General features: G+C 34.6%; 1 protein-coding gene across 1 annotated transcript in view; it reads left to right on the top strand.

The window, feature by feature from the left end:
* The window catches only part of PIK3C3 (phosphatidylinositol 3-kinase, catalytic subunit type 3), a 137,573-nt gene that overhangs the window by 85,662 nt on the left and 35,861 nt on the right, over positions 1-16,050 (top strand). The window contains exons 13-17 of the mRNA XM_012665090.1: positions 2,801-2,929; positions 3,593-3,662; positions 5,750-5,814; positions 6,867-6,951; positions 12,214-12,288. Coding sequence (XP_012520544.1) covers positions 2,801-2,929; positions 3,593-3,662; positions 5,750-5,814; positions 6,867-6,951; positions 12,214-12,288 — 424 coding nt within the window. The remainder of the gene's footprint in view (positions 1-2,800; positions 2,930-3,592; positions 3,663-5,749; positions 5,815-6,866; positions 6,952-12,213; positions 12,289-16,050) is intronic.

Consider the following 16,050-nt stretch of genomic DNA (forward strand, 5'->3'; position numbering starts at 1 on the left):
TTAACAGATTACAGCCTGCATTTGAAAATACTGGTATGGGGGATATAATGCAAATATTTCTTAGCCCATGTTTATAATCCACTGGGGGCTAAAATGTAAAAAGCTATACACAAGGCAATATACGTGTAACAACTGGCATTCCTTTGGGTTGAAACTCCCAAACACAACCAGCTTTTCCTATTTTCTAAGGGCTTATCAAGAGCAGTGAATTAAAAAGGTAGTTTTTATCTTTTTTTGTTTTCAAATAGGATAGGAAAAAAAAACATCTAAGACATAGAGTAGGGATTTTAAGAGTAGGGTATAAAAATGTATATCCGCCACTATTTTTAGGTGGATTCTACTTAATAGACCCATTTTCTCTTTAGTTATAAAATATTATAATTGTACCTTATATACAGAAAGTAAATGGTCAATAAAATATCATTGGAAATCTCTTTTGTTTTTTTGATCTGAATATCCAAACCTGATTATTTTTCTTTCAACCCTTAAGTATGTAAACATTCTTGAAAATTCTGAGTTGGAGTTTAGGAATAATGGTTCTAAGGCAATTACTATGTAATTTTATGCATAAAGTTATGCAGGATGGGTGGAGCTTCATGGAAGACAATTTATCCATGGACGGTGGGGTGAGGGGACATTAGGGTTGCAGTGGGGGACAGGTGGAGGTGGAGCTCCGCTGGTGATGCACGGCCCAGTTCCTAATAGGCCATGGATCAGTACCAGGCTGCGGCCTGGGGATTGGAGAGATGTAAAGTATCTCTTTGTAGAGTTGCTACATAACTAAGTAATTCATGATCATTTTGGGGTCATGGACGCCTTTGAGAATCAGTGAAACCGATGGATTTTGCCCTTTAGAAAATTGCCCATATGCTTACACATGCACTGAAATTTCTGCATATACTAGTAGGGGATCTGTGGATTCCTTTCGTCCTTTTATGAACTCCTTAGAACTGAAAAGGTTAAGGGCCCTTTTTTCTAGCATTTTTAAAGAGCGTTTTGTAGACCTTAGCTTAAGAGGCAAAGCTAGATATTCATGGGGAGTGGACCCCTTAAGGCACTGGGATTAGTTATCCTGTGGTTGTCATCTGCTTGCCTTAAATTTCAGATGAAATCTAAATTTCAGATTCAATTTTGAATCTGAAAAGGGAAATCACAACAAAAATCTTTAGTGATTTTTGGGAAAATCACTTCTGGTTTTTTTCTTGATCTTTTATGAACTAGGGCTCAGAGTAATTTATAAAATGCATTTTCACCAGGAATGATAAAAGGATATTCCAAATTTAAGGTAATTTAAAGTTCAGAATTTTAGCCCACTAGACTTTATAAGTTCTAAATATGTTTAGAACTTATAAAGCATTTTTCATGTATTTTTCCCAACATTTTATAGGAAAGTTTTCAAACATACAGCAAAGTTGAAAGAATTTTACAGTTAACAACTGTGTACTGATTGCTTTGATTCTATCATTAACATTTTACTGTGTCACGTGTCCATTCATCCCTCTATGTGATACTTTCTATGCTATTATGTCCCTTGGCTTATGTAACTTAAGATTATTACCATTTTTTAAAATTTGTCTGACTCATTCGTTTTCTTTGGATCATTATAAATTTGTCCAAATTTTCATCTTATATGATTTCCTCTCAGTGATCAAAATTAATAGGGCCTCTCTCTCCAAAGTAGTAGTCTCATTAGGGTGCCATTCTGTGTGTGGTTTTTTTATGATTTCCCCTTTCTAAAGAGAGTTTAATTTCTTTATTTTTTGTTGATTTAAATATATACTTAAACTAATTTAGAGGTTTCAGGTAATTAAAGGAAAGATTCTGGGGAAAACATATAATTATTCCAGAATAAAAGATACAGGTATTTGAAATCTCCTCTCATATCATAAATGAGGAATTCGAATCTTAAAGCTACTCAACTAGTACAGGTTGAGCATCATCTCTAAACCAAAAATCCAAAATCCAAAATGCTCCAAAATCTGAAACTTTTTAAGTGGCTAATGTGATACCACAAGTGGAAAATTCCACACCTGACTTACTGTCATGCCACAGTCAAAATGCAGTCAAGACTTTGTTTCATGTATTAATACAAAGCTATTAAAAAATATTGTGTACAATTACTACTAGTCTATTTGTATGAAATGTGTATGAAACATAATGAATTTCATGCTTGGACTTGGGCCCCATCCATAAGATGCCTCATTATGTATATGGAAATATTTTAAAACTCGAGAAAGTCCAAAATTCAAAACACTTCTGGTCCTAAACATTTCTGTTAAGGAATACTCAACCTGTAGTACACTTGACATTAGAAACCAGGGCTTTTGACTATTCACCTGGGACATTCTTATGCTGTACTTTTTCACTTTATTTATTCCAGTATTTCTCCAATAATTGAAATAATGATGGTGGACATATATAGAATGTCTGCTGTGTATCAGGCACAGTGCATGCAGTTTCTGATTTCCTTCACATCTCTGCAGAAGAGGTATTAACTTTATTTTGCAGGTGAGGAAACAAGTTAAAGAATATGCACAAGATCATCCAGCTACTACCTGGCAGAGCCTGAATTCATATTCATGACTGATTTCAGAGCATGTGCTCTGTCCACCTTGTAATCTCTGATTATTAGCAAGTTCATTTGTCTCTCCAGGGCACCCTAATGTATCTCACTGATGACCCATCTTGTTTTTTTAAGTCCAGTTTACCTGTGTTTATCTTCTGTATCAGCATTTTCTTCTATGTATGGTAAATCTTTTGCATTATGTCCAAATTGGAAAACAATATTTTTATTTTCTAGAGTGCCCTTATGCCTGCACAGCTGTTCTTTAAGACAGAAGATGGAGGCAAATATCCAGTTATATTTAAACATGGAGACGATTTACGCCAAGATCAACTTATTCTTCAAATCATTTCACTCATGGACAAGGTGAATATAACCTCATGGTGATGGGGAACATTATTTCATTTTCAGAAAACTATGGTTTGGTACATATGCCATTGACAGAGACAGAAGTATTTGTAACATTCAGGTATAATCCTAGAAAGTTCAACAATCTCCAGTTGACCTTGAACAAGTTTGTTTTTGTACACTTCAGAATGGTTCTTGTGATGAATATAAAAAGAAACTGCATGTGTTTAGAAAACATTAAAAATATTTTGTAAATTGAGTTCTCTCAATGTCAGATTTAGTAATTTTTTCCTTATTCTATTTTACTTATTTGTTTGAATATTTATTCATATTTAAATTCCCATTTCTTCCTCTGGTTTTAAAAGTATGTTACTCTTATTTCCTTTTTTCTGAATTTCAAAGTATTTTATGTCCAGAAAGAACTGCATGAAGTAGTAGGAGGGACTCTACTGTTCATTGAAAACTGCTGACAGATTTAGAGTAGATCAAAAATTTAGCCTACCATCATGTAAGTGGTTAAGAAATTTAATTTTGATGATTAAAGTTAATTTATTTAATTAAACTTAATTTATATTTACCTCCTAAATCTATATTATGTTAAACTGCTATAATATTTGCCCACAAACTGTTTTTTAAACAATCTTTACATTTAGTTAATATATTTTATCTTTTATTCAAAAGCTATTACGAAAAGAAAATCTGGATTTGAAATTGACACCTTATAAGGTATTAGCCACTAGTACAAAACATGGTGAGTTTATTTTACATCATGATTGCTTATTTCAATGTCCAATAATTATATATTTCTTTTTTTTATCTGGAAATTGTTAAGAATGTTAGAGATTGAACTTACTTGTACACTGAAGTCCAGTTGGGCTGGCCTGCCTGCCTCCCTCCCTCCTCTCCCTTTTTTTCCTTCTCTCCCTTTTCTTCCTTCCCTCCCCTATTCCTCCCCTTACTTCCTCCCTTCCTCCCTTCTTCCTTCATCATAAAATGGCATATTCAGAAAACAAATTAACTTTTATAAATGTATGTTTTTGCATTGAAACTGGTTGAAATTCACAGTAGTTTCTTACATGGTAATTTGCATTCTAAGTTGTCGTTTTAAGAGTTACCATGACCCAGAAAGGCTTTGTACTGTTCTCTGCTTTTAAAAGCCACTCAGCAAATGATGTCAACTGAGTTCTGTTTTATATACTTCAACCGAGTTTGTGGAGGTGGGATTGTGTGTGTGTGTGTGTGTGTGTGTGTGTGTGTGTGTGTGTGTGTGTGTGTGTGTGTGTATACACACCTCAAGCATCTCAGTCTTTTTGAGATTGAATGACCTCTTGAAGTTTGGTGGAAGATTCCCTAGGAATTCTGGCCTAATGCATATTGTCAATCCCATAGTGTTTTTACTCTTAGAGCTTTATACCAGTAGTTACAGTAGTTGTCTTAGAGAAACAAAATACCTATTTTAGATTTTCTGTCCTTTCCCTGGCCACTCCCAAATCTTTTTGATGGTTTAATTATTCTTTTTATTTTCTCCTCAGAATGATCTTTTGAAAAGTGCAAATATGCTTCTTTACAGTCTTGCATAAATTTATTTACTAGCTTCCATTTCCTTTTCGGACAAAGACCAAAAGTCTTTACCTGGCTTCTAAATTCTTACACAGCGTGATACACCCTGGTACCTATCTCTCATGCCTCTTCTGCCACTTTCCCCTGCTTCCTAGGCTGTAGCCACGCTGGCTACCTTCTGTTTTCTCTAATGTCCCATGCTCTTTTCGGCCTCAAGGCCTTCACTTACGCTGTCATCCATAGCTCACCTCCATAGCTTTACCTGTTAACTTTATTTTACTTGAAAACATGGCTCAAATGTCAGATGTCCTTTGATCCCTACTATAACTCAAGTCTTCCTACATTATTCCCTTTCACAATACCCTTTCATTCACAGTATTTATCCCCATAAATATTGTAAGCTTTACGATGTATGTAGACAGGGTCAAGCATCTATTTTTGCTTACTTGGCAAAGTTCTTGCTACATAGTAGAAAACCAATAAATACCTGTTAAATGAATTAATGCTGACTATTCTGTATTTGTGATATAAGAATAAATGAGACATTTCTTACTCCAAAGGAGTGTATAATCTCCTAATTGACATGTAAATTATGATGTAAGGCTCACCAAAACCAGATCATGATTGTTTATGACCCTGAAATATTGTTTCCTTCATTCAGCTTTATATATCTATATATCTATATCTATATATTTGTTGTTTTACCCTCCTGTTCTGGTCCTCAGATTTGCCAGATTGACTTTTTTCTCATTCTCTCACATAGTATCCCCTTTTTCTTCTTTCTGTTAGTTTAAGGGATTTATACTTACCTCTCATATCATTTCCAGGAAATGACAGAAAATGGAGTATTAGACAAAAGGAGTCCATGGACTTACATACGTTACGTAGGATTCGGGGATTATATTCTACAATCCCCAATTTCTTAGAACGATTTTACATTTGGAATATTTTTTATTAGTATATGTTATAAACTACAGAAAGAAGAAATTTTTGATGCTAGATTTAAGAACCTTAGTGTATTACTTTGTGTCCCTCATGTTCTAAAATAGAAATTAGCCTAGAGAAACATACAGATTAAATCAGCTTAATTTTTAAAAAGTTTTCCTTTAGTTACTATGACATAAATGTCAGTATAAACTTAATATAATGTTTATAGACCTTTTTAAGTTGTTCGTATGTGGATTTACATGTATAGATGAAGATGGCTCTTAGCAGAATCTTTGTTTTTATTTCTTAACCATTAGCTGTGCTTAATTCGGTGAATTCATTCCTGTGTAGGCTTCATGCAGTTTATCCAGTCAGTTCCTGTTGCTGAAGTTCTTGATACAGAGGGAAGCATTCAGGTACAGTGTCAATTTTAAAGATAAAATTCATAAATATATTCTTATTATAATAAAGTCAATCTTTATGAAAAGTATACGGAGGTAAAAATGAAAATCTTTTTAATCCTTTTTTACTCAAGTTTTCCCCCCATTCTTCAAAGAGAACATTGTTCACAGTTGGAAATTCCTCTATGTTAATACATGCAGATGCTCAATTCCTTGAATGAGCATATTACGTACGTGGCACATAATAGGAGATCAGGAGTTAATTGGTGAACAAATTAAAAATTTGTTAGTTTACGGCTGCATTATTTTTCAAAGTATGAAAATATTATAATTTATTTGACTATTGATGGACATTTTGATTATTTCAATTTTTGTTGTTATTCAGAACAGTGCTATAGTGATATTCTCGCTTGTACATCTTTTGTACAATTTTTCTTCTATGACCCCTGTTTTTTACCTCCAATCTCTTGCTCCCCTTTAATACAAGAAGAGGTGTGTTGCTCTTGAAATAAAGCAGTGTATATCGTTGGAATTTTCTTACACTTTAAATATATGAGTTAGTTCTTGTCACATCTGAATGATTTATTTTGTTTTTTTTTTTTAACTATAATAGTCATTTTTCTCTGTGTAAGAAAAATGTATATAATTAACATGTAAATATTTCTTCATTCATTCATGCATTCATTCAGAGATAGGGTCTCACTTTGCTGCCTAGACTATGATCAGGGCTGTGGCTCCAATCATAGCTCACTATAACCTCCCACCTCAGCCTCCTGAGTAGCCAGGAGTATAGGCATGCATCAGACTTGGACAATTTTTTATTTTTTGTAGAGACGGGCTCTTGCTACGTTGCCCAGGCTGGTCTCATACTCCTAGCCTCAAGTGAGCCTCCTGCGGTGGCCTCTCAAAGTGTTGAAATTGTAGGCATCAGCCACTGCAACTGGCTCTCTTATTGTATTTTTAGTAAGTTTTAAACCAGACACTTGTTGGTCGTTATATATAATTTTAAAATGACTAATTTGTTTAATTGTGTTGAATTCTTAAACATGTAAATAATGTCTTTTCAGAACTTTTTTAGAAAATATGCACCAAGTGAGAATGGGCCAAATGGGATTAGTGCTGAGGTCATGGACACTTACGTTAAAAGCTGTGGTAAGTTTTTCAAGCTATTACTTTCCATTGATATCTTTGAATAAAGAAAAGCAGGCCATCCTGATATTGCCATATGCATACACATTTAAAACATCTTAAGATTTAAATGCTATGTAAGAAGAGTGAAAGATAAATTGTTGATAAAGAAGTCATTAATGCTTTCTTTGACATAATAGTAGTAGCAATGTATAAATTCTATTTAGTCTTTTGTGAATTATCTTTGCAGTTCTAAACTATTTTATATTTACAAGTTATGTCTCCCTAGAAGCTGTTAATTTTCCTCTAGATTTTCCCTGTTTTTGAGTAACTACAACTAAGTAGACCATGGGAAAAGTCTCAGCCAGAAATAATCATATAACTAAGTTTGCTCATAAATGTGATCACGTACAGTGTATTTAGATTTAAAGACTAAAAAACACTGTTTGAAGCCTTAAAAGAAAATGTTTTCCCTTGCCTTCTTGCTCTGTATTTCTCTCTCTTTTCCCTGCCTCCCTTCCTGCTTTCCTTCCTTCCTTTCCCCTATTTCTCCTTTTCTCTGTTTTTCTCATACCTTCAAGTATGTGTTTCCTATGATCAAAAAAAATTACAAATCATTTAAAGACTCAATACCCAAGGTGGGTCACTCACATGACTGGTATTTACACTTTTAGTAGGTTTGTCAATTGAAACACCTATACATGCCCTCTCTGTGGCTGGGGCTTCTCAAAGATAGGTTCCAAAAGTAAGGAAATAGAAAATGTTGGTTTCTGAAGGCCTGGGCTGGGAAGCAGTACTAAATCACTTCTGTCATATTCTGTTGATCAGAGCAGTCATGGAACCTGCCTGGATTTGAGAGACAGGATACAGACCCAACTTCCGGATGAAAAGTGTGTCAAAGAATGTGTGGCCATCTTCAACACACTGCACCTAGTATTATTAGGTGCAGTGTTTTGCATGCTCTGAAATAATTATCTTTCATCTCCTTATTTGACTTTCAGAATGGCTACTATAAACTTTTTTTGGTCATAAATCTGTTTATAAAGAAAGGAATTTTAGCTTTTTCCATCTGAAACACCTACATACATATACCCTATACATATTGACTAAAATTTGAAAATCCTGCTTAGTAAAATTATCAGAACCTATGTTATAAGTACCTATGTTACAGGTACTTGCTTAAGTGTCATAACATCATGTCTTTTATATAATGGTCCATTTTTCCCCAAGAACTATTGAAAATATGACTGGTTTTTTTCATGTGGAAAGAAATAGCAATTTAAATTATCATACCTATTGGATAGTTAAATTCAAATTAGATCTTACTCTTCTCTCGTTTCCCAACATTACACATTTATTCATCCCTCAATAACTGATTTGATGGCAGGCCTTCTCTTCATCTTGAATAGTCTTCTTTTTTCTGTATGTCTTGCTGTGTTACAAAATAATCTGCTGTGTTTCAGTGAGTTTGGTAGCAGCCTAGGTAATGTTGGAGGATGAAAGCCATTATTTGAATTTTTCGTCAGTGGATACAGTGCTTAATAAAGTTGCTGCTTTGAACCAGAATCTGATTGTTGGACATTGTCATACAGATGTATATGTAACTTTCATTTTAGAAAGCAGTGTTTTGGGCCTGGCGCGGTGGCTCACGCCTGTAATCCTAGCACTCTGGGAGGCAGAGGCGGACAGATTGTTTGAGCTCAGGAGTTCGAAACCAGCCTGAGCAAGAGCGAGACCCCGTCTCTACTAAAAATAGAAGGAAATTAATCAGACAACTAAAAATATATACAAAAAATTAGCCGGGCATGGTGGTGCATGCCTGTAGTCCCAGCTATTTGGGAGGCTGAGGCAGAAGGATTGCTTGAGCCCAGGAGTTTGAGGTTGCTGTGAGCTAGGCTGACGCCACGGCACTCATTCTAGCCTGGGCAAAAAGAGTGAGACTCTGTCTCAAAAAAAAAAAAAAAGAAAGTAGTGTTTTGGTTTTTTGGCAAGGTGTTAGAAGAAGAGAGTGATAAGTTTGGGTGTCATCTTTTCCAGATTATGCAAGGTGTCAAGTTTATATCATACAAGTAAATGTGGGAATACTGATTATTATCACGCATATATGTTAATTAAGTGAAGAGGGATAGGATCATTTAGTCATCTGTTTTTCTCTGTGTTTTAATTTAAGTCACAGTTTTATAAAACTAATTTCAAGATGTTGCGTATTATAAATGGAGTCAGAATACTAACAACATCATTTTGACAAGATTTTTTGGACAAGTACAGCGTTTCCATTGTTGTGTAGTTAAAGGATAACTTCAGTTGCCCTAAAAATTCTCTAATAAATTTATTCTGGACTATCTCAAGTCATGCTGAGTATTATTTGTCTCCTTAACATTTCTGGCAATCATCCCACTCTTGGCTCAAGTGTCCTCTCCCCGCCCCCCCATGTATCCTATGTGTGAGGTACCCCCTAAGTATTGACACTTTATTGTAAAGTCCTAAATTCTCAGTTCTCATCTTCACCATTAAATATGGCCATATGTGTATACACACACACACATATGAGAAGGAGAGTGAATCACATGCTACCTCACTTGACTAAAGAAATTTATCAAAATGACCATGAAACATATTAATGACTATAAAACCCATGAGGGCAGGGTAAAAAGACTTTACATTTCCCATTTCCACATAACAACAAAATATCACTGTAAAAGCAAATTTGATGAGGAGGAGTAGTTTATACAAATAGTTTTCTTTATTCCGTAATGATACATGAATTCTTACATGAAAACTTTAGGCCAAAAACACTGTTGCTGCATCCTGTAGGGATAGGTAAACAACTTGAAGCAAAGTAAATAGTGATACAACTAAATTAATTGTAATTTATAATTTAAAAAAAAAAAGAATACTAAGTAGTTCTGTATTGAACAACTCAACTGCACCAACACACAATGATGTTCTTTTTGAAAACTGCAGGAGTTTCCACTGTCTTCCTATGTACATTATCAGTAATTCTGTGCTGTTGAGTGGCAGCTAGATTTCTAAGTGAAGCCCATTTTAGAGAACTAAGTGTACTAAGTTCTACTGTGTTCTCAGTGTACTATACTGAATTTCTCTTTATGAATTCAAATTTAATATCCCTCAGTAAGTCACTTAATAGGTTTTCAAAGGGGAGCCCTTTGTCATTTGTGGAATTGCGTATTTTACAGCAGTTTTAGAGCATTGCTACTCAAAGTGTGATCTATAGACCAGCGAGCGGCATTGGCTTCACCTGGGAGCTGGTTTGTATTACAGGATCTCAGGCTTTGCCCCTGATGTTTTGATCAGAATCTGCATTTTAACAAGATTCCCAGGTGATTCTTATGTACATTAAAACACTAAAGCAGACTTCTCAAACTTTGGTTTGCAATAACAATCTTTGAGAGCTTGTTAAAATGGACTTGTGGCTACTGCCCCTAGACATTCTGATTCAGTAGGACTGATGTGAAGCTTATGAGTTTACATACTTAACGAGTTTTTAGGTGATAGTGATACGCCAATCTGTGGATCACATTTTGTGTAGCAATGCCCTAGATCAAGGATCTACAAAATTTTTTCCTGTAGCTTTGCAGGTAGTAAATATTTTAGGCTTTTCAGGTCAGATGGTCTCTTGTAATCATTCAATCCTGCCATTGTAATGCTCAAGACAATATGTAAATGAACGATATTGCTGTGTTCCAATAAACTTGACAAATACTGAAGGGGACCAGATTTGGCCCTCAAGCTGTAGTCTGCTCTACTTTCATCTAGGGCCTCTCAAGTCCTCCCCAGTGGACCACTAAATGTGTTAGCAATTGCACTCAGCTGCATTTAACATAATCTAACTATGGTGGCTTAAACATACTAGAGTTTATTTTCCTTTTGTAATAAGACCAGGTGGAAGGAATTGCTGTTGCTTCGGCTGCTTAAGGTGGTTAGGGCCAGCCAAAGTCTCTGTGGTTCTCTCGGCCTTTTCCTCATGATCCCAAATGACTGCTGCAACTACACTCATCGTGTTTGCAATGTAGCCAGGAAGGAGAAAGGCGTAATGGGCTAATCTCTCTCAGCTGAGTCAGCCTCCTCTTTAAAAATGCTCTCCATGCAACTGCATTTTCTTACATTTCACACTGGATGCACGCCTCAGCCCGATGACCTTGGACAATCCCATTAATTCCTGGAGCCTGAGGTTTCTCATTTGAAGAATGGTTAAAATATTTAACTGGCATTATTAAAAGGGCTAGAGATGATGAATATAATATGCCAGCTAAAAGCTTAGCCTTCAGTACATTGTAACTGATTATTATTAATGAATTAATGATTGGTCTAATGATGATAGTATTGCTCAAGTTGCTTTTGGACTTCTGGAATGGCCTTCAGAATCTGAGTCAAATGAACCTTCATAATTATTGAATTTGAACAGGGTTAATTTGGTTATTAACAGGTAGTCCAATCTTATTTTTACATATGGGCTGAAATAAACATGTTTTTGTAAATACTATTATAGTTTTATATGTTTGAAAATTGTATTTGTTGTCAGGTTACTAATTGGAGAAATAAACATAGTGGGGAAAAAAATAGGCTACAAAAAGGTGCTATTTGCTAGATTCTGTTTGAGTAGTTTCAATAAATGCCAGGTTTCCAGACTTTTTTAGAAGAGAAAGATAGAATAAAACTGGAGCCAATGACTCTGCCTCTAGCCTTTATCATATAATTTTTCTTAATACTTTAGATTATTATGTGAACTTCATAATTCCCTTTACCACTCAAATGAATGCATTTGATTTTCTGTGTGCTGGCACATCAAGATTGTTTCTCTACAGACTTTTTTTTTTAACCCTGCATTTACTTCTGTAATCTTATAGATAACTTGGTAATGGATTATGGGAAGGTTGATGGTTGGTTGACTTTATTATGTGTACTTCTGTAGATACTTCTTTTTTAATGTTATCTTTAACATGTGTCCAATTCAAAATTGGAAATTGTAGATACATGTTATAATTAAGGTTCCCAAAACCTAATTTGATTTCTGATACAAGTGACTTTTATAATTTGACAAAATTCTACAAGATATTTTTTCTGTTGCAAATAGTAATTTCTTTTGAGTTTCAAGTGATAGATTCTTAATAGAGTCAAAGAAGATTATAAATTTGAGAATTTAAACAAGAAATCATAGTAGGAAGCAAATTGAAATTAAAATAGCACAAACTACTTTTATATGCAGTGGAATACATAACCTGGTTTTCATGTGTTTTTCACAATTTTTTTTTTTTGTTATTGCAGCTGGATATTGTGTGATTACATACATACTTGGAGTTGGAGACAGGCACCTGGATAACCTTTTGCTAACAAGAACAGGTAACAATGGCAACTAGCAGACATACATTTTATATGCCAGTGATTTTTACTCTGGAATCTACTTATTAATAAAATAAATTACATAAGATAAATCAGAAAGTCTTAAGAGTCCCTTTAAATGGTACCATGGAAGGACATTTAGGGAAACGCCCTTGTAAGAATCACTTTAGTAGTAATCCTACAGATGGTCAGCTTACCCTTGCTTCTCTGTACTTGAAATGTGTCTGTTGTGGAAAGCCTATCATGTATGCGAGTAGCCCCGTCTTTTACTGTATAGTTCTTAGTTAGATTGTTAGAATGTCTTTTCTCTTGTAGACTATGCTTAACTCACTTTAATATGTATTTAATTATTTGCTTTTCCCCTTGGAGTTTCATGGAATAATGTTTCTCATCCCCTTTCTTCCTGACAACTCTTTAGACCTGTGTCTTTAAATACCATCTCTATGCAAACAGCTTCCGAACTTACAGCTCTCTACCTCAGTCCATTTCATTAACTTCAAGTTGAAATATCCAGCTGCTTACTTGAAATCCTAATTAGTTGTGTAAAAGTTGTCTTCTTCCTCTACTCCCTGCTTAAAACCTGCTCCTCACCTCATTTTCGGGTTTTATTACGTAGCAATATCATCCACAGTTGTTCAAGCCCCAGACCTGGAAGTCAGTCTTAATACCTTGGTTGGCCTTGTGTCACATATTGAACTTATTGACAAATCTTGTTTACGCCTCACCACCAAAATAGATCATGAAGTTACCCACTGTCTTCATTTCCACTACTTTCATCCCCTTTGAAACCACCAACATACTTTGCCTAAACAATTTGAATAAAAGCTGAACTCTTTACTATGGTCCTGTCACTTGCCCATGCTGGTATTCTGCCTGAATGTCAAACTACTTCTGCCTCAGGCAAGTGCCCTTGTTATTTTCTCTTTCTGGAAAGCTCTTTATCCAGGTCTTTGCAAAGCTAACTTTACTTATTAAGTCTAAGTTCTAATGGTATCTCCTTAACGAAGCCCTTTCTGGCTCACTGATCTGTAACAATGTATTTGCCTCTTCCTCCATTATTTTCTACTTATTACTCTGTTTTGTTTTCTGTATAGCACTTTTCACTAGCTGAAGTTACCTCTTTTGATTAATTCAACCAGCATTTGCTGAGCACCTACTAGATGCTGGGGATACCAAAGTGAACAGGACAGACAGAAATCCTTCCCCTCATAGAGCTTGTTGACTTCTTACCATCATCTTCTCCCATTCAGAGTGCAGGTTCAGTAGGAGCAGGGACTTGTCCATCCAGGTTACTACCATGCCTCCAGAGCCTTGAATAGCACCTGCTGAAGTCTTCAGGAAATCAGTGTTGAATTAATGATGAATAAATATTTGTGCTCTTCCATGTAACCTTTTCTGCTCTGGGCTAAATAATCCTAGTTTCTTCATCTTTCTGCAAAAAATAGATTTTCACATTACTCTTTAAATTGGTTTCTCAGGTCAAGACATTTTTTGTTTTGTTAATATTCCTCTAAACTGTGATAGCCAGAATTTAACATAATACACAAAGTGTCGTTTGATTATTAGTATAATAACCCTATGAGTTTACAAATATGGAATTTTACATCTTCAATTTTTAATTATTACATGTGAAAAATCATCTGTTGTAGCCGCTTGCATGTGTGGTATCACGTGTGTGTAAAGGTCAGGCAATCCCTTTGATAACCAAGACTGAAGGAATATAATCAGATTGTCATGAAAGTTCTTGGCTAATTTAGCAAAGGATATTTAAAAATGTTATGGTGTGTCTGAAGAGAGTTATAATTTGCAAGTTTTCATGTGGTGTTTTCATTAGCTCTTGTTTTTGGTTAAATCTTTTAACCATAAGAATCAAGCTACCAAAGTGATTCCATTTGTTTCCAGACTATAATAATTTTATACCCAAAATGAAATTCTCTAATATATAGAGCAGTATTACATCTGTAATATTATATTCACAGATTCTACTTGATTCTTCTTTTGGAAATTGATAAACGATCAGATAATATAACAGACCTTTTTTCTGTTGGACTTTGAGAAGTGCTCTCTCTTGTGTGTGTGTCTGTATGTTTTGACAGGGGTATTTAAGAATAAGATTTAGAAAGAGGAATCTACCATAATATACTGTTTTTGGCCCAGATTTCAATTACTTATTTTATGCAAATTGAATAAAATTTCAGAAACACAGGCTTTAAGCATCATGTTACCAGTTTTCCACTAGAGGGTGCTCCAAATTTGCCTTTTAAAACACGTATTTACCTTAAAGTATGCTAGATAAGAGGCAGTTTTTTTCTATTAAAATAACAGTTCATTTTTTAACTGCTCTGTAATTGTTTCATCCAGTTACATTATGCAGTTAGCATTTTAAATCTTCCTTACTAGGATGAGTATTTTCAAATTTTCAGGTTTAGTTTGAAAGAAATTATGTAAGTAGAGACTGAGTATGTTGAGACAAATAGAAGTGTAATACATTCCTCAACTTCTAGCAATTTATAATAATTTAAGAATTTTTGTGTCTTTAGCCATCTTTTACTGATAGTCTTTACTGATAGTCATATTTCAAAGCAGTTTCAAGTTATATTAATTCTATATATGTTGTAAATAGACCTTGTATAGTTTAGACAAAGTAAATTTAGAATGTGGTTCATTGTGGGAAATACATTTCAGTACTTTTAGTTAAAACTGCCTCAACTGTCATGAAACATCTTCCATTGTTTATTTTGGGCCCATTATGCCTGCAATTTGAGAACTTTGTATTCTCTTACATAACTGTCAATCTCTTAATGGCTGATGGAGCGTTTTTTAATGTATCAAGTAATCTTTCTCCCATTCTGCAAAATAAAACACGTTTGTCTTCTGTTCTTGTTTGCTAGCCTGTGCAGGTTTAAAGTCTATGTCTCTGCTTTGGATTAAAGTGGTTTTGAATTATAATAGACTTCCACTGTATCATTAGTGTACAGTTTCCTGGTATGAGGGATGGAGCAGAAGGAGGAAATACCAGATTGCATTTCACTTGTGTCTTTTGGGGACTTGCCCCTGGCAAACTATTCATCCTGTAAATATAAACAAGATAGAAAATGATCCAGTTAAGAATTCCAGGTGTGTGTGAAAGAAAATTATTCACTGCATATAGAGAATGTAAAAATTTATAGAGATAATGTGCTGAAATGCAAAATATGAATCTCAATTATAGATTTCCCAGAAATATTTTTTTGCCCATGCTTTATTTGGCTTTGGATACCTTTAGCTTGGTTGAAGTTTCCTCTCCTTATGCAGCAGAGGGCACTGTGTATCCAGCATAAATGTAAAAGTAAGGAAATTCTTTTGTCAGTGTATTGTCATATAGTCAGTTATTACACTGCTTTCTTGAAATTTGGGATGAATGATATTTCACTTAATAGTGCATTACTATAGATTCTTTGGGCAAGAAGTTACAAAATTAGAGCTGTGGTGCAGGATTAAAAAATACAAATTTTTTTTTCCCGGAGTAGTTGTCCTTACAGGAAGATTTAAGAAGCCTTTTTAGGGTAATCAATTGTGGCAGGATTCAAATGAAATATGGTTTAGGTTTATCTCAGCTCTTTGGAGAAAGGTTTAATTTTTGTTTCTATTCTTGAGAATTTGAGAAAAAAGGGAGGCCAGTATAACTGAAAAATGTGTTCATTGCTTATGGTAAACACACTTTAAAAAAATGTGAATCAATTTTGCATAAAATGCCTTTAACCCGCACTTGGGTGAGGCAAA

The sequence above is a fragment of the Propithecus coquereli genome, unplaced genomic scaffold (genome assembly GCF_000956105.1).
Source record: "Propithecus coquereli isolate 6110/MARCELLA unplaced genomic scaffold, Pcoq_1.0 Scaffold96, whole genome shotgun sequence".
In the NCBI taxonomy this organism is placed as follows: Eukaryota; Metazoa; Chordata; class Mammalia; order Primates; family Indriidae; genus Propithecus; species Propithecus coquereli.